Source organism: Osmerus mordax, chromosome 17, assembly GCF_038355195.1.
Source record: "Osmerus mordax isolate fOsmMor3 chromosome 17, fOsmMor3.pri, whole genome shotgun sequence".
NCBI classification, from domain to species: Eukaryota; Metazoa; Chordata; class Actinopteri; order Osmeriformes; family Osmeridae; genus Osmerus; species Osmerus mordax.
The window spans coordinates 7747123-7771161 of record NC_090066.1 but is presented as its reverse complement, the minus strand read 5'-3'; the positions used below and the strand labels follow the sequence as shown (position 1 = coordinate 7771161).

Genomic DNA, 24039 nt, shown 5'->3' with positions numbered 1-24039 from the left:
AGGTGTGTATGGTTCAGTGCAAATGTTAAGATGGGGTGCAGGAGCTACTTTTATTAAAAGAAAACTCTGCCATAATGGATGTTTTCTGTTTTGGTTGAGATTTCAATCAGATTCCTGCATAGATTTCTCAGGTGCTTGCATACCTGGCGCGAAGCAATTTCATAGGTTTTGTTGTTGCTAATGGGTGGGTGTGATTTTGCATTTAGGAGAAGATTGAGAAGATTTGATAGAGAACATCTCTTACCATACAGGCATGAATGTGTGTTGCACAAAATCTCATTCATCTCTCTCTTTCTCTCTTTCTTTGCAGGGAAATTATTATACTGTATATGTCTTTGCTTGCAGAAGTATCAACACAAACACAAACAAACAGCAACAGCATCCCTTCTCTGCGCCAAACAGAGAAGCACAGGCACTGAGCCAACATAGTCTCATGGGTTAACACACACTTGGGGACAATCACCTTCTCCATATCCTCAATCCTGTATGATCACCTACTGCACTGTCCTGGGAACAGCTAAGAATGGCAGGTGAACATAACAAACAGGAACTGGGGCAGCCAGGGGAACCATCACAGGCAGAACACGAGACAGATTAATTGCAGATATACTGTCAAGCAGAATAGTTCAGCCAATTCGCCTCTAATTCAGTTTATGTTCACCTCGTATTGTAAACATGACATTTGGGCTGGTGGTGGACATTCAAATAGATTAGCCCATTGCTAATATGTATATTCCTGTAGGAGGACAAAAGCCAACAGTGTGTGTGAAATGTGTGTTTGTGTTTGTCAGGTATATGCATGTGAAGGTAAAAGAAAGAAAAACTGTGTGAGCATGTATGTGTGTCTGAGTTAGCTCTGTGTGGAGTGATAGGTAGTACAGATAAGTGTTATCAGCTGAGCTGGCTTCAGTGCGGGACCACCAGGGAGAAAGGCTCAACGAGTCTGGACAGAACCCCAGCAGGCAGGGCGGAAATGGCTGGGATGATCAGTAAAGACCTGGGAACACAGGGCAGGGTAGAGGTATCTTGGAGACATACATGGCAGCTAAAGTGGTTGGTTTTAAACATATCCAAGAAATGAACACCTTTATTGTACATTATATCACCTGTAGCTCCTAAGTGGCAACGATTGGACAGACTATATTGTCCAAATTGTAGATTTGTTTGCTGATGTCATTAGTAATGATGTTGCTTCAGCTCCCATTAAACATATTGTCTGTATATTCAGGTGCTGGGAAGTTATAATGGTCACCACCACTAGAGGGCCACAGATTCACATCTAAGGTCCACAGATTCACATTAGTGAAGGAAATGAAACAAGTCAGTAGGGCTTGATATACATTTCAGGAGTGAATATCAAGTGGTCTAATTTTTAATTATAGTTAAAATCCCCCAAATAAGATTCCTTAACATTGTAAAGTGCAAAAGGTATGAATTAGATAGCAAACGTCTTAAGAATGTTTAATTATTACATTTTAATGGACCCCCAAGAGTCATCTGTTATTTCATACCCTGGTGAGTATCTTGTCTGTAAATTAATGTGGATTGTTCAGAGGACACCAAATAACAATAGGTTTCCTCCTGATGAAATAACCCTTGTATTAATCAAGAATTTTAGCAGATAATTTTATCCAAAATGAACTTACACAACAGGGGTATAAGAACTTTTTGATTTCTTGATCTGTAGGCAAGTACTCTAACCACTGAGTTTTAGCCTCCCCATTTCAGCACAGGCCCTACATTTTCCTGGTGTTTAAGTTTGGCATACAACAACGTTAGAGCATAAACCGGTGGTTTTGTCTTTCCTGTGATTTCAACACATGATACCCATGCCCTTACATGTATGTTGGCATGTGGGAATGCACAAATGCATCAAACAGTGTGTGGAAGTGTTGAATCAGGCCACAGGGACAAACAAACCATTGTCCGCGACAGACTGGGGAAGATTTCACAGCAACCATGTGAAGATCACATACTCAGTTTAATGTGATCAAGTGACTTCAGTAAAATGTTGGCCTATTCTATATTTAGAATTGCCTACAGACAAGAAATACCGAAAGTAACAATCTTTTTTTCATCATCATCTCATGGATGGTGAAACATGACCTATCTCTTGGCTGGAGAATGGTTGGGGTGGTTGCAGAGGTTGGGGGCATAGGGAGGGTAGGGTAGGGCAGGGTGTAGATTCGAACACAGTCTTGTGTAGGTTGAAATGTAGGTAGGCAGTGATTGGCCACTCACTCCTGCACAGTAGGTGGCAGTATAAGCACTTTTAAGTTGGCAGCAACGCGCCAATCAAACTCAAGGAAGAACAAGAAGCCATGTGTTGATTAATTGACCTATTGATACTCATCATTGATAAACCTTGGTTCTTAACAGTGAGTCCCTGGCAATCAACTTTGTAAAGTCGACAAATAGCACAACGAACGAACGTTGCATTTACTACCTGAGTGTAATAAATAGCCTACCGTGTGTGTGTATACATTCGGGGGCTACTTCACACGGTAACTGCACTATTAGTAAAACTAATGTGTACGTCTTCCGTGCGGCACGTGCAGCGTTTAAACTTCAACCGCGAGGGGCGACAAAGTACACAACCTCAAACGACGATTGTCAAAGTAAGTGTTCATAGCCTGTGCTACTAATTTGTGCTGATATAATTAATATCAGTCTTTTCAACATTAACATGCACATTATTTAAAAGCTATGTTAGTAACAACTATAATATCCAATTTGGAGGAATATTTACGCTTAAAGTTGTTCAGTTCGACACGTTTTGAGTTGCTATTGGCTACACAGCCACTAGGCCCGTCATCCTCGAAGTTTCCTAATTGTGTTAACCGTTAGATGTTGTAGAGGAAACGTGGCTTGTGTGTTACTGTAACGTCCTGTTCTCCAGGTAAACATACAATTGTTTTGCAAGGCAACGAAAGAGAGAAGGGCACATTGTATCACCCTGAGCTATTTTACAAATATGTTTCATTGGTTAACGTTAGTACTAGACTACAATATCATTATCTCTTTGTTATGGAGATACTGTTTGGCGGGGAAGGCATAGAGTAGAGCTAGCTAGCTATATTGTAGTCCACTGGGAGCAAACCAGCTAGTTATGAATATAGTTTCCAATAGTTGCAAACCCGTAATTGTTTTGAGTAGATTTGATTCTATATGTCATGTTGGTTATTAATATTGTGTTCATTAGGCTAACCACATTACGTATTTGCTGTACAGTATTGCTAGCTAGCTAGCTAACTTTACCTGGCTAATGCGAAGCTGTGGTTTACTCATTCTACTTTTTCATGACAAATGACTGAGTTAAGCTGACAAGCACTTTAACGTAAGGCGAGGTCTATCTGACAGGTTGCCAAGTCCTGATGAGTTAACTGGATGTTCTTGCTATATGATATTTAAGTGGTGTATTACTAATTCCTTTCAGTTGCCATGGAGGTCTGGCATTGAGCTAACCTTTTAAACTTTGCCAAAGCTGTACTGTGCATTACTGTAATTGAGACGCTATTGTTGCACTGTAGTAATATCACAATTCAATATCTCAAGTCAACATGCCAGGCAGAGCTATTTGAAATGTGGTTATTTTGCGATGTGGCTAGTGAATACTGACCATTCCTCGACTCTGACCACCAAGCACCGTTAGAACTAGCTAGTATGTACTTATGATCCTTCATCTTCTGCTGTACTTAATGCAGTATTTGTACATTGCTTTGAATGGAAGCGTCTGGCAAATGAATAAATGTAATGTTATTCACTTGAAAGGGAGATTACTTTTCGAAGTTCATAACATGTCCCGAAAGATATCACAAGATTAGGTCCCCAGGCGTTGACTATCGTTAGTTGTTTGTCAGAAACGTCAAACTAGCTCAGTTGGATCTCTCAGCCGGAGCGAAGAAGTGCTACTCCACTTCTCTAGTCCAGTAATTTGCATATTGTCCAGTGCTTTGTCCACGGTGCTCCATACTAACTACCGTCATCAAGTCCAACTGGTCCGATACTTCACCTGTCACAACGCCCGGCTGTTTTCTTTGTTTATTAGCGAGTCACTCTGCCCGTGTCACTCACTCATTCGGTTTGTTATTACACAGTGAGATTAGACGCGCAGGCGGCAGGGCTGGGCGGTGCGCCTTCGGAAAGGCAGACATGCCCGGGCAAATCCCTGGTGCAACGGCAAGTTAAGGACTCACAATAGGAACCTAGCGCTCGTTGGCCACTTGGTGAGTCACGTCACTGTATTTCATGCTCCGACATGTCAGTTTCCCCTGCCGCGCCGCCCCTGCGTCCAATCGCATCTCCCACCCGGCGTACTTGCTAGCCCTGACATGTCTGTGTCTGCCTACTTAAATGCGCGGGGGACCGGGAAGTGGTTTCCCTGTAACCGGCGACGCTGAAGCACTTTATGTATAGCTGCGGAGTATAGACCTGTATATAAGATATCTACTTCTATTTAATTAGGTAAGCTTGTTTTTATCTGTTCAGGACGTCCTGCCATGGCATGTCATTTTGTAAAAACGTCTTGTGATATAGTGCAAACTCGAATGTATTTTTCTTGTTTCTGTCTTTTCACAGCTAAATCAACATGACATCTGATAATTGTTTGAGCAGTTCTCAGATCAACACAGCAGACAACGAGGAACTGGTAATTAAGCAGCCACAGCACACAAACCCTGCATTTCTATTTGCACAATTTCTCCAAAATGAAATATCAAAGCATTATCTAATGTTTTTTTTGTTTTTCTTCTCAGGTGAGACCCAAAGTTGAACTGCTCTCAATATTAAAACATGCAGGTGCAAACAAGGAGCTGTACACCATGAAGGAGGTAGATATTGTTTGTTTGCCATTTGTAACAAGTAGTCCCTGCTCCTCTTTGACAGTTTCCCAGCAGCCTGTCAAAACAAATAATAATAATCTGAACCTATAACAGATCAGATGCAGCTAACAGTAGTGAATTGATGAAGCTTTTGCCATGAGTGGACTGGGTGATTGGGCACAAATCAATTTGACTTTGTAATCATAATTTTTTTGTTGCCTAACTGTCTGTAACTATGACAACTGTCCCCTGCTGACAGATTAGTGAACGTGACTAAGTCTCCTAGTATATAGAGAATGTGTACTCTAACCTTGGATTAAATCACTCTTTATCTCTCTTGTGAAGAAATCCACTTAATCTTTGTCCCAGTCTTCAAGCCCTCAGACCGTTCAGCATTCTTTGGGCATGTTTAGTTAAGTCAGTGTGACTGACTGCTGCATCACATAAGTTATTTCAGTGTTTGTGCCGATGAGTGCAAGCTTTGATACTGGTTATTTTGTGGTGTGGCTGAAAAACACACACTGTTCTTTGACTGGCCACTTAAATACTGTAGAGCTCTGCATTTCTGATTCTTGATCTTCCACTGTTCTTTCTATATGCACTATTTAGGTAGTGCTTTGGATAATATAATTTAACGTAAATGTACAACATGAAACTATTTTACATTCCTTAGTGGGATGTGAACCCTGTCTGGTTGGCTAATTGTCCAATTGTCTTTCACTCTCATTTCTGATTAAATCAGTTTCACTTTCAGATCTATGATTAGTCTGTCTCGCTCCAGGTCTGTCCTTCTCAGACTGGCCCTTTCACTCTCGGTCTTTCTCTCTCACCTGTTGGTTACAGACCCCTGCTGTTGTGTATGTGTAAACTCATTGTTGTTTACATGTAAACTGCATCAGAGGATTTTCCGCTGTAACAACCAGAAAGAGGAAGCAGGTATGAGTTATTCACTGGATGAGTCAGTCTGGACTGTGCAGCCAGCCAGCCATGCTAGATGACTGTCCTGTCCTTCTCAAGCCTGACTCAGCTGTGAGTCAGGCTTGTGGCCTATTGTGGTAGGCCAGTGGAATGTCTGCGTGAGCTAGGTTAGGCGTTTGGCATTTTGGTTCTTCATTCATGTCCCTCTCACCCAGGGCGTTTTGGTTTCCTCGGCCCCGCCTCGTCCCTCTTAACCATGCTGTTTTGGTCCTCGCTCCAGCCTCCTTGCTGTAGCTCTAACAGGTTCTGGCTGGTTCTGACCGGTCTGTGTCCCTGCAGGTGCTGTTCTACCTGGGCCAGTACATCGTGCAGAAACAGCTGTACGATCAGAAGCAGCAACACATGGTCCACTGTGCCAGCGATCCTCTGGGGGCCGTGCTGGGGGTCGACAGCTTCTCTGTGAAGGAGCCACGGTAAGGAACACACACCTCTCACACTAACGCACGTACACGCACTCCTCACTCAATCCAACAGCACACATGCAGTCCTCTCACACACACACACACACACACTCCTCACTCTATCCAACAGCATGCACACACACACACACACTCACACCTCACAAACGCATATGACCAGTAGAACACACGCCTCCTATATTTGCCCGGGCCTGTTTCAAGGGGTTACCATGGGGAGGAAACAGCTGCCTAATGCCCCCTGGGAAGCGTGTGAGATTTGATTTTGAAGCGTGTGTAGACCATGTGGCAGCCAGTTAGCACTCACAAGTGTTCAGGTTGGCGTGCCTCTCTGTGAATGTGATCTAACGGATGTTATCGAGAGAGCAACCATCAGTGTTGTAACCCCAGGTGTGTGTGTCTCTCCAAGAGTTCTCTTCTCCATGATCACCAGAAACCTCATCGCTGTGAAAAACCCAGGTTAGCAGTATGGAAGGAATTTAGAAGCTCGTTTTGAATTTTGAATCTAACTGGGCGATCAGTAAATTCTAATGTAGATATATTGTGTGTGTAACATGCCTGGTTCTCCCTGCCAGATTCCCAGAAGGGCTTCACAGAACCAAGGAGCCAGAGTGAACCAGACCGAGGACCTGAAGTAAGAACACAAACACACAAACACCCCACTGGAACACACTAGAACAACATCTTGGATCAAAACTGCTTTTTGTCGCCGCTTTGCAAATATTTGTCTCTCAGCTGTGCGCGTCAGTCCTGTGTGGTGACTTAATGAGTGTTGTTGTGTTCCAGGGAACCGACTCGGACAGTCACTCCTCATCCACTTCAGAGAACAGTGGAAGGAGGAGGAGGAGAAAGAGGAGGAGCAGCACAGAACCTGGTGAGACTCATGCGTGTGTGTGGGGGGGGGGGGGGGGGGGGGGGGGAGAGAAAGATGGAAGCAGTATGTAGTCTATTTGCATAGTCCTGTTGACAAGCTCCATTCAGGGATAGAGAACTCTGGGGAGAACGTGTAAAGAAGATTAGACACACGCACTATGTTCTCTGGTCAGATGGGTAACTAACCCCAGCATGGTCTGTCAGAGTGAGGCGTGTGTGCACATGACTGCACAGATGTTACTGACATTTATTAACACGTTCATTTATGTTGATGTGTTACATGATCGTGTGTGTGTGCGCGTGCTCTCTTCCTGAGCAGGTTCGGCCAGAGAGGAGGAGGAGTGTGAGCCCGGAAAGCGACACAAGTCAGACAGCTTCTCCCTGACCTTTGACCAGAGTCTATCCTGGTGTGTGATTGGAGGGCTGGTCCATGATCACCGCAGCAGCGAGTCCTCAGACGTCCACAGCAACACTGTGAGTCTTGACCTTTGACCCCAGAGCCTTGCACTGAGTGGGCCTAAGCCCTTGAATGTAAAGCAGGACTTTGTTAAAGAACCAAGGCTGCTGTGTCTTTTGTTACTAACTCCATTCCTCTCTCTACCCTCCCTTCCCCCAGGAGGCCAGTGTGTTGGCCAGTGAGGTGGAGGATGTGCTGACCCAGGACTCTGATTCAGACTCGGACAACTTCAGCGTGGAGTTTGAGGTGGAGTCCGTGGACTCTGACGCGTACAGCCAGGAGGAGGACAACTCTGATGAAGACCAGGTACACACTCACCTGGAGCTAACGGGGGGAAGGAGAGAGAGAGGGATGAAGACCAGGTACACACTCACCTGGAGCTAACGGGGGGAAGGAGAGAGAGAGAGATGAAGACCAGGTACACACTCACCTGGATCTAACGGGGGGAAGGAGAGAGAGAGGGATGAAGACCAGGTACACACTCACCTGGATCTAACGGGGGGGAAGGAGAGAGAGAGGGGGATGAAGACCAGGTACACACTCACCTGGATCTAACGGGAGGGAAGGAGACAGAGAGTGGGGGATGCATCTATGTATAGATGTTGACATCTAGTGGTTATATTGCTCAGTACGCAGTTTGTAAGTCACTTGGGGAGAATGGATGGATGGATACATATACAGCATCCCCTAGTGGCTAAAATAACATGGAAGACAGAGTGAGGAATGGATATACAATCAGTGCCCCCTACTGGCTAAAATGATGACATGGATGATGGATGTAAACAGAAAGCTAGAAGGAGTGATGGGATAGATGGATAAAAGCGTTCTCTATTGCAGCCTTTCAGTCCTGACCCTCAGTGCCCCCCGGCTCTGCATGTTCTAGATGTTTCTCTGCTCCAACACACCTGGTTCAAATGAATGAGTCGTCAAGCTCAGCAGAAGCATGATAATGACCCATTCGTTTGAATCAGGTGTGTCGAAGAGGGACACATCTAAAACAGGCAGGGCAGGGGGTCCAGCATTGAGAGGCTGCTCTATTGGTGCAGTATAACACTGCAGTGAGACTAATGCTCCTCTCTGCTTTGTTCTCACTCCACTCCCCCCCCCCTCCTCCTCTCCCCCCCCTCCTCTCTTAACCCCCCCATCCTCTCTTACCCCCCCCCCCCCCGCAGGTGTTTGAGGTGACCATCATTGAGGCTGAGGAGGATGACTTTGACGAGGACACAGAGATCACAGAGGCAGTAGGTCCCATCTCCTCCAGTCTGACCCTCTCTGTTCTCTTTCTCTCTCTCTCCCTGATTCACCTGACCATATCTGTGTTTGTCTCTGTGTGTGTGTGCGTGCGCGTCTCTCTCTCTCAGGACTACTGGAAGTGCTCCAAGTGTGAGGAGCTGAACCCTCCCCTACCCCGTCATTGCAACCGCTGCTGGACGCTTCGACCTGATTGGTTCCCTGACTCTGACACCAGTAACCCTGCCCCTGGCCTCAAGGCTTTGCCCCCAAAACCTGGCACCACCTACCTTGAGGAGGGGGAGGGGCTAGACGTGCCAGACGGTAAGAGAGCCAAAACTCCTCTCATCACCGACTCCAAAGACTCTATCTTCGATTCTCAAGGCTCCGCCCCCAACTCCCAAAGCTCCGCCCCCAACTCCCAAAGCTCCGCCCCCGACTCTCAAAGCTCCGGCCACAGTAGCGGACAGCACTCCCTGGATATTTCCAACTCCCAACCCTCCACCTCCTTCTCGTCCTCCGGCCTGGGCTCCACCCCAGGCTCCGGCCGCTCTAGTGCGGCCCCCTGCAGCCAGGAAGAGGTACCACCGGAGCTGGAGCGCTTCAACAGCCTGGAGGCCTACCTGCCCGCCAGCTGCCTGGAGCCCTGCGTCATCTGTCAGAGCCGGCCCAAGAACGGCTGCATCGTGCACGGACGCACCGGCCACCTCATCTCCTGCTATCCCTGCGCTCGCAAGCTGAAGAGGAGGAACAAACTGTGTCCGGTCTGCAGGGAGCCCATCCAGTCTGTGGTGCTCACCTACCTGAGCTGAGACACTCACACACACACGGACACACAGTTGCACATGCAGAAAAACCTCACACAGATACAATAGACTTACACAAAAATATTATAAATATTCACACACTGATACAAATGAACTATTGATTATCTAAGCGAGGTGCCTCCTAAATAATTTTTATTTAATATACTCAAATAGATTTATTTATTTGCTTTAATTTCTTCTAAATTTCTGTACCGGTTTGCAGTGTTGTTCTAAATACAGATTCAGTTCCTGAATGGTTGGTGTGGTTTTCTTAATATTAATGAAGATTTGAACATGAGGCTTTTCCATGCCCACTGGTTGTTTCTGGTTAGTGCACTGTGATTGGTGTCCCTCTACACATTGATGTACAGGACATACACATTAAGATTGTATTTTTTTTTCTTTCACATACATACAAAAGTACTGTGGAAAAAGTTACAATGATCAGACCTGCCGAATATTGTCAAACATGTCTGAAATACAAGTCTACACGCCTCGTCCATTAAATTGTATATAGCGGGACAAGTTATCCCTTATTTCTCAGCATGAGAAATGGTTGAATGTCTACCTAACCCTACCCTAATGTCTTCCCATAGTTTGTAAGGAAGCCTAGATGCCATATCAGTCTGTTAAATCAAGATTTATAATTCCACAAACTATAGCAATTCATAATTCCGTTATGATTTTTCAGGTCAAACTTATAACTGTTTAAGATGTTAACATGGTAAATACTGACCGTCGAGCAGAGAAACGAGACATGATAAGCTGATTGGTGGGGTAGGTTTATTGGTGAAGGCACCACACATTTCTATTGGCTGCTGAGACTGAGGTGGGCAGGGCTCTGAGGTAGAACAGACAAGGCGTCAGGTTTGGGGTCATGTGATCACATAATGCATACCTACAGTGTACACAAATGCAATGAACCTTCGATCTCAAGAACTCCATGAAATCTTCCTACCCCCGCAACATGTTGACTGAATATTCATCCAGTCTTAGACTTGGATAATAGCATTTTTTGTGTGACCACCTCCATTTCTTCACATCTCAATGCATATATTGATAATGTTATTACAGCAAAATAATATTACAGTAACTGATATCACTGTCTATCAACCCTGTCCTCTGAGGCAGCCCATGTCCCTCTAGTCCTCTATAGGAACACCTCTCTAAGGGTGAACAGGGGGGGTCAGATGGCTGAGCGGTTAAGGAATCGAGCTATTAATCAGAAGGTTGCCGGTTAGATTCCCCGGCCGTGAAAAATGATGTGTCCTTGGGCAAGGAACTTCACCCTACTTGCCTCGGGGGAATGTCCCTGTACTTACGGTAAGTTGTTGTAGATAAAAGCGTCTGCTAAATGACTAAATGTGTAAATGAAAAGAACACACCTGACCTCCCCTCTGTCCAGGAGAGATCAGAGGAGGGTCACCAACATCTTTAAGGTGTGGCCAGTATTAGTCTATGTACACACTATTACAGGTGTGACCAGTATTCTATATAGACAGTATTACAGGTGACCAGTATATAGACAGTTTCACAAGTGTGAATTGTATCTTTGCATGAGCACAGTGGAGATTAAGAGGGCTTGGCAGTGACTGGGGAAACCCATGTATGGTATTAGCAAAGGAGGTACAGAAGTGAGGATCTGGGGTAAAAGTCAGGGGTGTACAGGGTCAGGGGAACAATACTGATAGTGACTGTACATAACTTTTAAACTCCTATACCTCCTTCTCTTCCCTCCTTCCCTAGCCCCCTATACATCCTTCTCTTCCATCCTTCCCTAGCCCCACAAATCTCTTAACCTCCTTTCCTAAACCCAGCTGATCAACACTGCAGAGCAACACAGACAAAAGTCATTAATACACAACTATGGTTCATGTGTGTGTGCAAGGAGAGCAATACAAGTGTTTGAATAGGTAGAAAAATATAGAATACTAAGAAAAGAATGGACTTATCCTCGCCAGGGTCCAGATCCAACGACCAGGGCTTAAGTGCACTGGAAAGTACACCAAGGCTACAGCAAGTGTCCACTAAAAAGTGTGCTAGTACACAGCAGTAGTGCACGAGATGGGGAGCGTAGCATAATGGAGTCGTCCACATGAAAGTACTACAAGGCTACACCAGGTGTCCACTAGATAGTGTGCCAGTACACAGCGGTAGTGCAGTAGAGTGTGCTAACTAGATAGCTAGTACATAGCAGGTGTCCACTCGATAGTGTTCTGGTACACAGCAGTAGTGCACTCTATGGTGTGCTGGTACATAGCAGGTGTCCACTAGATAATATGCTAGTACACAGCAGTAGCACACTAGGCTACAGTCCTGGTAGGAGGTAGAGGGATGTAAGAGCCAGGAGCAGGGCGGTCCAGAGGGGCCGTGGGGCCCTGGCGTACCCCTCCAGGGGCCCCCACAGCTGGGATGTGTTGCAGGGTGTGGTGGGGGGCAGCGAGGGGATGGAAGAAGTGCTTCTCTGTAACAGGAAGTTGTGCGTGAGGGCGGAGGAGGAGTCAGGACCGTACGGAACACTCAGGGTCTCAGTCAGCTGATGGTGGCCAGGGAACGTCACCTGGCAAACACACACACACACACACGCGCATACAAAAACACACACAGGTGAATATACAAACAGCAGAGTGCACAGTAATACATGTACAAAGTTTACTGAATTATTATACATTTTTATAAATGTATTATACATTTTTAAGTATTAGCAGGAATGATGATTGGGAGGATTCTAGCCTTTGATAAACAAACAGCAGAGACCCACATATATTATAGAACATAACCACTACTTATGAGACTGTTTGACTTGTTCCTAATAAAGAAAACAGTGAGCGATCTAGTTTTTACATTCATCTAGTTAAGCACAGCGTAGTTAATAAAGTTGTTTGCCGCCAGCCAGTGGAATGTTGGCCTATCTTGTTTGTTTGTTTGTTTGCTAGATGTTTATAGCAGCATCTGGGAAAAAACACACATGGAGGTTGACACGACTGTTCCTCAACTCCAGAGCCCAGACCACCCACATGGAAGAGTGTGTGTGTTGGTGTGTGTGTGTGTTGGTGTGTGTGTGTGTTTCTGTAACTACTTCTTCCAAATCCAATGTGGTTGAATAAGCAGGGTCTCAACAGTGTTCTGTTGTTACTTTCCCACATGCTTGATAAACCTCTGAACACAAACTCCTCTCCTTTCTTCTTCCTTCTGTCCTCTCCTCTGGAAAATGTCTGAACTGTAACGTAGGGCCGGTGAGCAGTGCTGTAATACCACACCCTGCCAACAGAGGACAGCCTCACCTTGAAGGTGTAGTTTCCGGGCAGCAGGAGCCGGTAGTATTCTCCATGGCGGTCGGTTCTAAAGGGACAAAGGTTCCGTCTGCCCTCCACCTCCACTACAGCATTCTGGACCGGCTGACCATCCCAGTCCAGAACCTGGCCCTTCACACCTGCAGCAGCAACACACACACACACACACACACACACACACACACACACACACACACACACACACACACACACACACACACACACACACACACACACACACACACACACACACAGTGTGTTACACTGCTAGACACACACACAGTGTTAACCAGCTAGACACACATACACGCACACTGTTACACATCTAGACGCACACCTTCACACACACAGATGTTAACACACAGACATATGCAGTCAGACACGAGCTGTTAAACAACCAACTATACACACAGATAGGCTGTTGCACCTTCACACATGTACACACAAGTGTAAGTGCATGCACACACACACACAGGTTGGTAGATGATCCCTGAGCTCGATTACCTATCAAGTCAAGTGTTTCCCAGCTGGCTGCTCTGACACCTGCCTCTGTATACTGCCAACACACACACACACACACACACACACACACACACACACACACACACACACTAATGTGTGCTGTAATCAGCCAGTGTTTCCTGGATGTCCTTCAAGATATCCTGGTTGTGTGTGCTGTGTGTGTGTCAGATAGAAGAGCTGTTTGTCCTGGTGTCAGAAAGACAGGACAGTTCACGCCTGGAAACTCAGATATTTAGCAGCGTATTTAGCAGACGCTCTTATCCAGAGCGACTTACAGTAAGTACAGGGACATTCCCCCGAGGCAAGTAGGGTGAAGTGCCTTGCCCAAGGACACAACGTCAGTTGGCATGACCGGGAATCGAACTGGCAACCTTCGGATTACTAGCCCGATTCCCTCACCACTCAGCCACCTGACTTCCCATGTAATAATATTGATAATAGTAATAATGTATTTGAAAAGATTTGATCCAAAGTGAACTACTGGGGAGATCTGAATCCGCCATCTCTCTGCTACATGCTCAACCACTGATCTATACCCTAACCCTCTGGTCTACATGTAGGTGGTCCTGGCCTACAGTGTACGCTGTATATATATATACAGTCCATGTGTGTATGCAGGTTCTGGTACTTACCCAGATGCACCTGCTGCATGTAGGCTAGCAGGGCGGGCCGGTTCAGGTTCCACAGGCCTGGGAGGTCCTTCTCTGGAGGGAACTTGCAGCAGGACAGCTCCAGGGTGATCTCCAAACACTGGGACCACACATAGTTATAGTCCTGCATGCCACCTGGAGAGGAGAGGGAGAGGAGAGGGGGAAGAGGAGGAGGAGAGAAGGGGAGAGGATGGTGAGGAGGAAGGGAGTCAGGGGAGGTGAAGGAGAGAAGAGGAGACACAGGGAGAGGGTGAGATGGAGAGGGCCATGGTGAGATGCATGGCTCCAGGGCTCCGCTACCGTGGTTGTTGGGCACCTGTAGATACTCAGCTGGTACCAGTAGACACCATTAGAGACTCACCTGGTAGCTGGTACCAGTAGACACCATTAGAGACTCACCTGGTAGCTGGTACCACTTGTACCCGTTGGTGATGCCATCTGGGAAGTCCTGGGAGTCGAAGCAGCTGTCTCCTTTCCTCATGCTGCCGTGGGTGAAGGAGTAGGTCTTCGCTAGGTGGACGAACACATCGTCGTCTGGAGACACGCTGTTCCCTTTCTGCAGCTCACTTCCTGTCACATGACAACAACACAGGAATGTAGCTCAGGTCACATGGTCACAGGCTACCACGCTCCAGCTCACAAGGATCCAAATCAGAGTGAATGTTCTTGTTCCACGCTTAAACAGAGTGTGTGTGTGTGTGTTGAATGTGCATGTGGATGTGAGTGTTCGAGTGTGTCTAAGTGTCTGAGTGTGTGTGCGTGCAACAGCTGGTTAGTGATTTAGAGCACATTGTAAAGGTCACTGTTACCTATTAGTTCATTGTGTTCTTGGTGGCGGTGAGCACTTGTCCAGTAAGCAGGTGTGCGAGTGAGTAAGTGAGTGTATGAGTACATGTACACGTGCGTGTAGTGTGTGCCCTGACCTCCATTGCTGTTGTCGTAGGGGTAGCTGGCCACCACGGCACCCCCGTGCAGGTTGGCTGAGAGGACGAAGCTCTCGCTGGCCAGCCAGTCCATTACGGCCCGCACCTCGGCCTCCCGCTCGCCCCCCTCCCCCTCCGGACGAGAGAACGCGTCCGGAAAGTTCCTGTTCAGGTCCACACTGTTCTTATTGAACCTGGGAGAGAAGGGGGGAGGATGTGGGAAGGATGTCATCATATGCATGGTAGTTTATATTCACTAGTATAGTAGTTGATATTCAGTAGTAGACAGTAGTTGATATTCACTAGTAGAGTAGTTGATATTCACTAGTAGACAGTAGTAGATATTCACTAGTGGAGTAATTGATATTCACTAGTAGATTAGTTGATATTCACTAGTAGAGTAGTTGATATTCACTTGTAGATTTGTTGATATTCATTAGTAGACAGTAGTTGATATTCAGTTGTAGAGAGTAGTTGATATTCAGCAGGAAGTGACAGGATGTTTGCTGACCTTGTCCGTGCGTAACCACTGACTGGCTGGGTAAACATTAGCAAGCTATCGCTACCCCCCTCCTCTCTCCCTCCTCCCTTACTTCTTAAGACACAGAGGAGTCTTTGTGCCTCAGTGCTCTCCGCTCAAATTCTGTCTCTGCTCCTCTCCTGTGCTATCTCTTCTGCTCTCCTCTTCCCCCTCGTCGGCTCATTCCTCTCCTCTCCTCCTCCTCCTCCAGCTCCTCCTCTACTCCTCCACCTCCTCCTCTACTCCTCCTCTACTCCTCCCTCTCTTTTGCTCTCTGCTCCTCTTTATCGTCTCCTCCTCTCCTCTCTGATTCTCTTCTGACTGAAGAGGAAACTGGTCACCTGATTAGACCTCCTGTATGCATCTCCCTCATCCCTCTCTCTCTGTTCTGGGTCAGTTCTGGGTGTGTTCTGGGTGTGAGCGCTGGATGTGTGCGCTGGGTGTGTGCGCTGGGTGTGTGCGCTGGGTGTGTGCGCTGGGTGTGTGCGCTGGGTGTGCGTTGGGTGTGTGCGTTGGGTGTGTGCGCTGGGTGTGTGCGCTGGGTGTGTGCGCTGGGTGTGTGTGCTGGGTGTGCGTTGGGTGTGTGTGCTGGGTGTGTGTGCTGGGAGTGTGTGCTGGGTGGGTGTGCTGGGTGTGCGTTGGGTGTGTGCTGGGTGTGTGTACTGGGTGTGTGTGTTGGGTGTGTTTGTTACGGGTGCCAGGCCAGCCACAGAGGCAGCAGCTGCAGGGGAAGTAGGAGGAGCCAGCAGGGCGCCTGGTTTCCTGTGTGGTGGCTAGCATGGCAGAGATACAAGCCACTTTCACCCACACAGACAACAACACACATTTGCACATAGTGTATGGAAGTCCCTGTGTGTATGTGTGCGCATGACAGTGTGTGGGTTTGGGAGTGTGTGTGTTGTGACATTCCCAGGAAGCCAGAGCCTTCCCCGCCCCTCCTAGCACCTGGAAGAGCAGCCCAAGTTGCCCCATGACCCGGTCAACAGAGTGAAGCCCGGTCCCTGCTCCCCACTCCTCTGTCAAGCCGCACAGCCGAGACCTGTTTCTCATCAGAACCCTCCTCTACCAAAACAGAGCCGACAGGGCTCGGAGGGGAGGAACGCTGCCGTGTGTGGTTGTCGGGTTGTCTGAGTGTGTGTGTGTGTGTGTGTGTGGGGGGGGTTGTCTGTGTCTGAGTATGCACGGTTCAATGTACACACAACACCGTTACTTTGATGTCAGGGTCTTGTACATCTTAGATTTCCTCTTCTAACGCTCTTCATCTCCCTTCATCTCTCTCGTGCTCTCTCTCTCATTCTGTCCTCCTCTACCTTGAAGAGGCCTGGCATGGGGGGTGGGGGCTGTCTGGGTGGTCTAGACCTTCCCCCACACAGAAAGGTGGCCTGTCTGTCTGTCTACCTGATAGCATGTCTTACTGTCTGTCTGTCTGTCTGTCTGTCTGTCTGTCTGTCTACCTGAATGCCTTCCTGTTGGTTTGCCCATCTGTCGGTCTGTCTCTCTGCCTGCCTGTCTGTTTGACTGTCTGCCTGTCTGTCTGTCTACCTGCTTGCCTATCTGTGTCTGCATGCCTGTTTGTGTCTGTCTTAACCTGTCTGTCTGCCCGTCTGCCTGTCTGTCTGTCTGTCTACACCCTGCCTGTTTGTCTTTCCACATGCTTGTCAGTATGCCACATTGCCGTTTCATTAACCACTGTGGTAAATGTTGCAATAAAGGTTGTTGACAGAGAAAAACATGCAGTCACACACACACACACAGTCACCATACCACACGCACAAGGCCTCTGGCAGCAGTATGCTATGTTGGTACAGAGAGGATGTGCCCCTGCAGATTCCACTAACACTGGGGCCCCCACAGATCAGGGGGGAGACCCCACATAGAGTAACTGCTCTTTGACATTTACAGAATGTGTGTGTATGTGACTGTGTGTTTGCGTGTTTGAGGGAGTGAGTGTGTGTGTGCGCTTGTCTGTCCATGCGAGTATGTGAGTGTCTGCGTGACTGTGTGTTTTCCAGGTCTGAAGGTTGACAGAGGAAGATCAGTTTCTGTAAACAGATCCATCCCCTGTCCTTATCTGCCACACTCTGGGAAACGTTGTCCTGGTCTGAGGGCTATCAGGGCTTCACTATCCTGTCAGCTGGTAGTGGTGTGTGTGAGTCTGTGATGTGTGTGTGTGTGTCTGTGTGATTGTGTTAGTGAGTGAGTGTGTGTGTGTGAGTGAGTGTGTGATGGCAAGTTGAATGGGTGCTCCTATGAGGATCCCCACTAACCTGTCAGCTGATAGAGAGACAGATGGGGGTGCTAATGGGGCATGGTGACATACCCCACGGTGTGTGTGTCCATGTGGGAGTTTGTGTGCGTGAGAAGTGCGTGTATGAGTGTGTGAGTGTATGAGAGCGTGTGTGTGTCTGTGTTGGTACGGTTAATGGCTGGGAGTGTCTCCTTTGTTTACAGTGAGCCGACGTGCGTTTATGTAAGCTGTGACAACACCTTCACTATGCTGGTACCAGGACAGGACATGGGTCTTTCACCTCTCCTCTCCCCTCCTCACCCTGCCTCACTCCTCCTCTCCCCTCCTCTCCTCTCCCCGCCGTGTGTGTGTGTGTGTGTTTGTGTGAAAGAGTTAGAAAGCGGTTGAACAGGAAATGGTTCTAGCAGAAGAGAGCCCAGAGAGAAAGAAGAGGGAGACAGCAGAAAGAGAAAGAGCAGATTGAGAACAAGAGAGCAGAGAGAGAGAGAGAGCGAAAGACAAGAGGGAGAGAGACTGCAGAGAGTGAAGAGGAGAGAGGTCAGCGAGTGAGAGAGAATGGAGAGAAGAAAGAGAGAGATCGAGGAAAAGAGAGGGATGAGGGAGATATTTACATAATGAGTTTATGTTGGCTGAGGGGGGAGTCAGCTGTCCCTCAATATCAAATTATAGCTCTCAGCTGCTGACAGCAAACACAGAAAATAACTGTGCTTGTGTGTGTGGGTGGTTGTGAGCTTGTATGCGTATACGCGTGTATATGTGAATGAACGTGTGTATGTATGTATGCACGTGTGTGTATTTACATTTACATTTAGTCATTTAGCAGACGCTCTTATCCAGAGCGACTTACAGTAAGTACAGGGACATTCCCCCGAGGCAAGTAGGGTGAAGTGCCTTGCCTAAGGACACAACGTCAGTTTGCATGACCGGGAATCGAACTGGCAACCTTCGGATTACTAGAACGATTCCCTCACCGCTCAGCCAACAGACAGACAGATGGTATTTGCATGTGTACTGTGACAACCACATAGATTCGGAAGACTGAGACTTCAAATTCAGGGGAGCCTTGCTCCACCCGGGTCGGCCGCCCACGCCTGTACGTGGGGCGCCCCCCCCCCAAAAAAACCCTGACCCTCTACGTTATTGGCCAGGGGCTAATCGTGTTGGCCCCTGTCTTTCCCTGTCTCTCTTCTGTGAGCCCTGTTGGCTTGTGGTTGTAGAGCGGGGGTGGGGGGGGGGGGGGGGCTGACTAACGGATGAGCCTCTGCTGTCATCAGCTGTGCAGGGAGCGGGGGGGTGAGGCGGGCTGGGATGCTGTCTCTGGTGCTGGGAGAGCTGGGAAGTGCTCTGGGGATGTCAGTACGTGTGTGAATGTGTGCGTGTGTGTTGATATGTGCATACATGTCTGTCTCATGGGTTTATGGCTGTGTGTGTAAGTGTGCTGGCATGTGGATGATCATCACACCCTCCCCTCCAAGTATACCCCTAACCCAGCGCATCTGCCTTCCTTATGAAACAGGGAAACAAATGCCTGTAGTGGCCTGTAGGGAGTCAGGTGGCTGAGCGGTGAGGGAGTCGGACTAGTAATCCGAAGGTTGCCAGTTCGATTCCCGGTCATGCCAACTGACGTTGTGTCCTTGGGCAAGGCACTTCACCCTACTTGCCTCGGGGGAATGTCCCTGTACTTACTGTAAGTCGCTCTGGATAAGAGCGTCTGCTAAATGACTAAATGTAAATGTAGCACACTGATGTGCACTATCTTTCCCTCCCCCCCCTCTCCTGTCCCCTCTCCTCTTCCCTCCCCTCCCCTCCCCCCCCCTCTCCTGTCCCCTCTCCTCTTCCCTCCCCTCCCCTCCCCCCCTCTCCACCCTTCTCCTCTTCCCTCCCTCCCCCTCCCCCCCCTCTCCCCTTTCCACCCTTCTCCTCTTCCCTCCCTCCCCCTCCCCCTCCCCTCTCCCCTGTCCACCCTTCTCCCCTCTCCTCCCATCCCTCCCCTCTCCTCTCCCCTGTCCACCCTTCTCCTCTCCTGCATGGCGTGTAACTGACCTCACGCTGTCACAACAAACATGGCCGTCCTTCATCTCCCACTCACCTGACCTCTCCGCCTTCCTCCCCCCTCCCTTCCCCTCAACCCCGCCCCCCCTTCCCCTCCCCCTCCTCTACCCTCCCCGCCCCGCTCCCCTCCAGGGATCAAAGCCTGTCGAACAGCCTGTTGTTGTTGAGGCAGCTTTCATCACAGGCAGGGTGGAGCCTGTGTTTCCCCCCTTGTTTACAGTCGCCATGGCGACAAGTGGGGGTGTGAGTGCTTCCTGTTTTTTGGGGTTCGGTGGTGATGATGCATCTTGGGAGGAACCCCATGTCACGCATCCATGGACACACGCATCACACACCCACACAGAGCGTAAGAATAACTATACCCCTGCCTTCTTTATGTATATGTGTGAGAGCGTGTGCGTGTGTGTTTAAGGTCAATGTTCTGATGTTCTATGTGTTGTAGGTGATAGGAGAGAGGCGTTTACGGACAAGCCTGATCAGTGTACTAATCTACTGTTGTGTGTGTGTGTGTGTGTGGGCGTTAGTGTACACATTTGTGTGAATGTGCGAGTGTGTGCGTTCTAGGAAGAGTAACTGTTCTGTCACTATCTGATACTGGCGGCAGCAGACCACAACAAAACATCTGCTTTGTCTCCTTTCATCTCTCTCTCCCTCTCCTTTCACCTCTATCCTTCACCCCCTTCTATGTTCACCTCCTCTCATTTCACCTCCCTCCAGCCTCATCTTCCCTCCTCCCTCCCCAGTCCTCCCCCTCTAGCCCCCTCCCTCCCTCCGAGGGAATCTCCCAGCTTCTGTCCCTCCGGCCGCTGGGACCTTGGGCTGAGAGCAGCAGTATGCCAGACAGCTGCAAAATGTTCCAGCTCCTAACCTCCCCTCACACACACACACACACACACACACACACACACACACACACACACACACACTATAGTGAGAGTGCTTCACAGCAAACCACACTGATAAGTCGTTACGGCCGAATACCTCCTCAAATACAAATGTCCTAGATCCCATCCCCTGGGTGTATATGCTGTCGCTCCAGACAGTGGGATCTAGAGCTGGGAGTGGCGGCAGGGCCGGTGTGCTGCAGTGTGTTGGGTCTAGCTCACCTCCCTGGAGAGAACATGCAGTCTCTTCCGGAGGGACTCGAAGCCGTCGGGGTTCATGGAGGGGAGGATGTGGACGCGGGGTGGTGGCGAGGAGGCGGGTCACCAGCGGGTCGCTACCGTAACCACGGAGCAGGTAGTCAATCAGCTGGAGGAGCAGGACTCGGCCCACTACCTAGCACAACACACACACGAATATAATGTGGACAGTACACATACTTATTTATGGAGATCAGTGTCTGACACAAACCAATACGTTCCTACTGTTTCTTCTAAATCTGTCCCAAGTCAACCAGTGTTAAAGTCTGTGTGTGTGCACATTATGTGTGTGTCTATGTGTGTGTGTGTGTGTGCGCACGTGCGTAAGCTAGTATAAGACGTGTTGCTGTGGCTGCTGTCTTGTCAGTGCTGGCTTGACAAAGCAGTGATTATGATGCACAAGCTGAGACCTGCCCTGCCTTGGGCTCCCATTCCCTCTCTTTCTTCTCTCCCTTCTCTGTCTCCCTCTCTCCCTCTTTCTGTCTTCCTCCCTCTCTTTCCGCCTCCTTCTTGGACCCCTTCTCTCATGTACACACTTCTCTGTAAAAACACTAATTTATAAAACATCCATCTCCTCCCCTGCCTTCCTTCTCTCCTCCCCTGCCTCGGTCTCAACCCATGAATCCCTGCCCCGTCCCTCACTTCACATCTCCTCCCCCTCCCCTCTCTTTCCTTCCTCTCATCTCCACTCATTTTGTTTTCCTCCTCTCCCTCTGAGTCAAAATAGCATCTTTGAACGGATATGAAGACCTCCCACATGTGTTCTAGAACATAGAGAGCAGATGGGGTGGGGTTAACACCGCTGCTCGTGTGTCAGCTGACCACACACACACACACAGGAGGTAACCAGGTCCTGTGTTTTTGTGTGTGTGTGTGTGTGTGAGTGTTCCTCCCAGGGATGAATGAACGGTGAGAGACAGAGAGAGAGAGACATTTACGTTTAGTCATTTAGCAGACGCTCTTATCCAGAGCGACTTACAGTAAGTACAGGGACATTCCCCCGAGGCAAGTAGGGTGAAGTGCCTTGCCCAAGGACACAACGTCAGTTGGCATGACCGGGAATCGAACTGGCAACCTTCAGATTACTAGCCCGATTCCCTCACCGCTCAGCCACCTGACTCCCTGAGCCAGAGACAGAGACAGAGAGAGACAGAAACCCTACTCTGATAGAAGCTTTACAAAAACAATGTAATAATAGCCGTTATGATGCCGAGCAGTGTGGGAATAAAGCTTGGAAGGGGTGGGGCTGGTCCAGGGCTGGGTACATGACACGTATGTGTGTGCATGTGTGTGTGTGGTTGTTTGTTTAAATGAATGGGCTGGATGTATTTGTTCCGTAAATTGACTCTGTGCCCTCAGGCTAACTGAATCCAAAATGGTTCTGGGGGGCGGTAATAGGATCAAAATGAGCTCTGGGGCCTCGTTTCCACAGGTTTGGTCCCTGTCAGGTCTCTCCCACAGTCTGTATTCTACTACTGTCACAGTTCCCTCTATGCTCATGTCCCCTGCATTTCTTATGCGACTGTCTCCTCTCTCTCCCAGCTTCTTTCTTTTCTATCTCCATTTATTCAAAAGGAACTTCGCCGGCAAGACAAATAGATGTTTACATAGCCAAATGATTACTCCACCTCTCTCTCCATCTCTCTTCTTCAGAGTCTCCTTACTTTCAGACTTCCCCGTCTTTTCTCTCGTCACATCAGGAATGTGAAGAGGGATTTTCTATCAGCCCCCCTCCGCTCCCCCTCCCCGCCATCAAGGGAGGGTAGGCCCCACAATGGAAGGAAGAGAAACAGGGAGGGAGGGGGGGGGGAGAGCAGTGAAAAGACTCCCCCGAGACCATCTCTTGCAGTGGTCACACTCTGCTGCTTGTCTCCTATGGGTCTGCTGGGGGGCTGGGGGAGCTGGGGGCCTGAGGGACTGTGAGGTTAGGGGGCTGGGGGCTGGGGAGCTGGGGGCTGTGAGGTTAGGGGGCTGGGGGCTGGGGGCTGGGGGCTGTGAGGTTAGGGGGCTGGGGGCTGTGAGGTTAGGGGGCTGGGGGGCTGGGGGCTGTGAGGTTAGGGGGCTGGGGAGCTGGGGGCTGTGAGGTTAGGGGGCTGGGGGCTGGGGGCTGTGAGGTTAGGGGGCTGGGGGCTGTGAGGTTAGGGGGCTGGGGAGCTGGGGGTTGTGAGGTTAGGGGGCTGGGGAACTAAGGGCTGGGACATTAGTGGGCTGGAGGGAGCCTTCTGTATGTATTTGTAGGAGAACAGCCCCCCCCCCCCCCCCCCCCCCCCCCCCTGTCACACACACCTCCCCCCAAGGCTGAACCCCCCAGGCATGACAAGAGAGGAACAGAGGAGAGGACGGTCTATTTAAGGCCAGACCCAGACTAACACAGCACCATACAGTACAGCCACTCAGTGGAACAGCTCCAGCCCAGGTTCAAACACAGAAGGTTCTACCATGGCACTTCCGACAGAGGTTCTAAAGATGTCTGCACTGATATACCGGTTCTGAAGATGTCAGTTCTAAGACTTTCTTTCCAAAATAGCAGTTCTAAGACAGTGGTTCTGGTGAGTTCTTACCTCATTCCCGTGCATGTTCCCCACATATTTAAAGTTAGGGGTTCCGATCGTGCGTTCTGTTGGTTGTCTGCCTAGGATAAGAACCCACAGATCTCTTCCTGGAAACAAGACACACACACACAACAATTGCACATGCAAATCAATTATTTACAAGAGAGACAACTCTCAACAGGTTGGATACAGTGTTGTGGTTCGATAGAGAGACAAGTTCCTGACTTCTATTGTGGCTCTATAGAGAGTAGAGTGGCAGAATTCTATTGTTGCTCTACTGAGATAAGCGAGCCTGACTACTGATGTGGTTCTACTGTGGTTATGTTGAGAGCAGAGATCCTGTCTTGTATTGTGGACGGGGTGTCAACCGCTCTCCCACAGAACAAGTCTGAGCGTGCTCAGTGGCGAGGGTTCAGCTCTGAGTAATCCGGGGTTTGTGTTTGCATGTTAGTCGTGTGCGTTAGTAGGTCTATCAATTTAAGTGTGTGTGGGCATCAGCATACAGTGTGCGTGTATAATCCTACACGCTTGTTTAGTTTATCATCCAAGCCTGATTC

At 48.8% G+C, this 24039-nt stretch overlaps 2 protein-coding genes across 3 annotated transcripts in view; one reads left to right on the top strand and one right to left on the bottom strand.

Moving 5' to 3' along the window:
- Positions 1-2505: 2505 nt before the first annotated feature.
- mdm2 (MDM2 proto-oncogene) lies at positions 2506-9834 on the top strand. Of its 2 annotated transcripts, none has more exons than XM_067254076.1 (11): positions 2506-2618; positions 4579-4648; positions 4755-4829; positions 6078-6211; positions 6624-6673; positions 6790-6848; positions 7001-7088; positions 7407-7561; positions 7704-7850; positions 8717-8785; positions 8906-9834. In XM_067254076.1, the coding sequence occupies exons 2-11, from the start codon at positions 4589-4591 to the stop codon at positions 9584-9586; spliced, it is 1518 nt and encodes a 505-aa protein (XP_067110177.1). In that variant the 5' UTR covers positions 2506-2618; positions 4579-4588; the 3' UTR covers positions 9587-9834. The 2 variants fall into 2 exon arrangements, with proteins under 2 accessions (XP_067110177.1, XP_067110178.1); XM_067254077.1 differs by lacking the exon at positions 2506-2618 and adding an exon at positions 4275-4464.
- Positions 9835-10013: 179 nt separating this feature from the next.
- cpm (carboxypeptidase M) overlaps positions 10014-24039 on the bottom strand; it is a 14353-nt gene continuing 327 nt past the window's right edge. Inside the window, 9 exon segments of the mRNA XM_067255000.1 lie at positions 10014-12140; positions 12865-13013; positions 14028-14180; positions 14445-14615; positions 14969-15162; positions 20895-20926; positions 20928-20972; positions 20974-21066; positions 23492-23589. Of these exon segments, the coding sequence (XP_067111101.1) occupies positions 11889-12140; positions 12865-13013; positions 14028-14180; positions 14445-14615; positions 14969-15162; positions 20895-20926; positions 20928-20972; positions 20974-21066; positions 23492-23589 (1187 nt within the window). The 3' untranslated portion in view covers positions 10014-11888.

Bases quoted from the DNA above. Each gene is read 5' to 3' on its own strand.
- mdm2 (XM_067254076.1), top strand. From the start codon at position 4,589: ATGACATCTGATAATTGTTTGAGCAGTTCTCAGATCAACACAGCAGAC. The intron at 6,674-6,789 runs GTTAGCAGTATG...TCTCCCTGCCAG, and splicing joins CATCGCTGTGAAAAACCCAG to ATTCCCAGAAGGGCTTCACA. The intron at 7,089-7,406 runs GTGAGACTCATG...CTTCCTGAGCAG, and splicing joins GAGGAGCAGCACAGAACCTG to GTTCGGCCAGAGAGGAGGAG.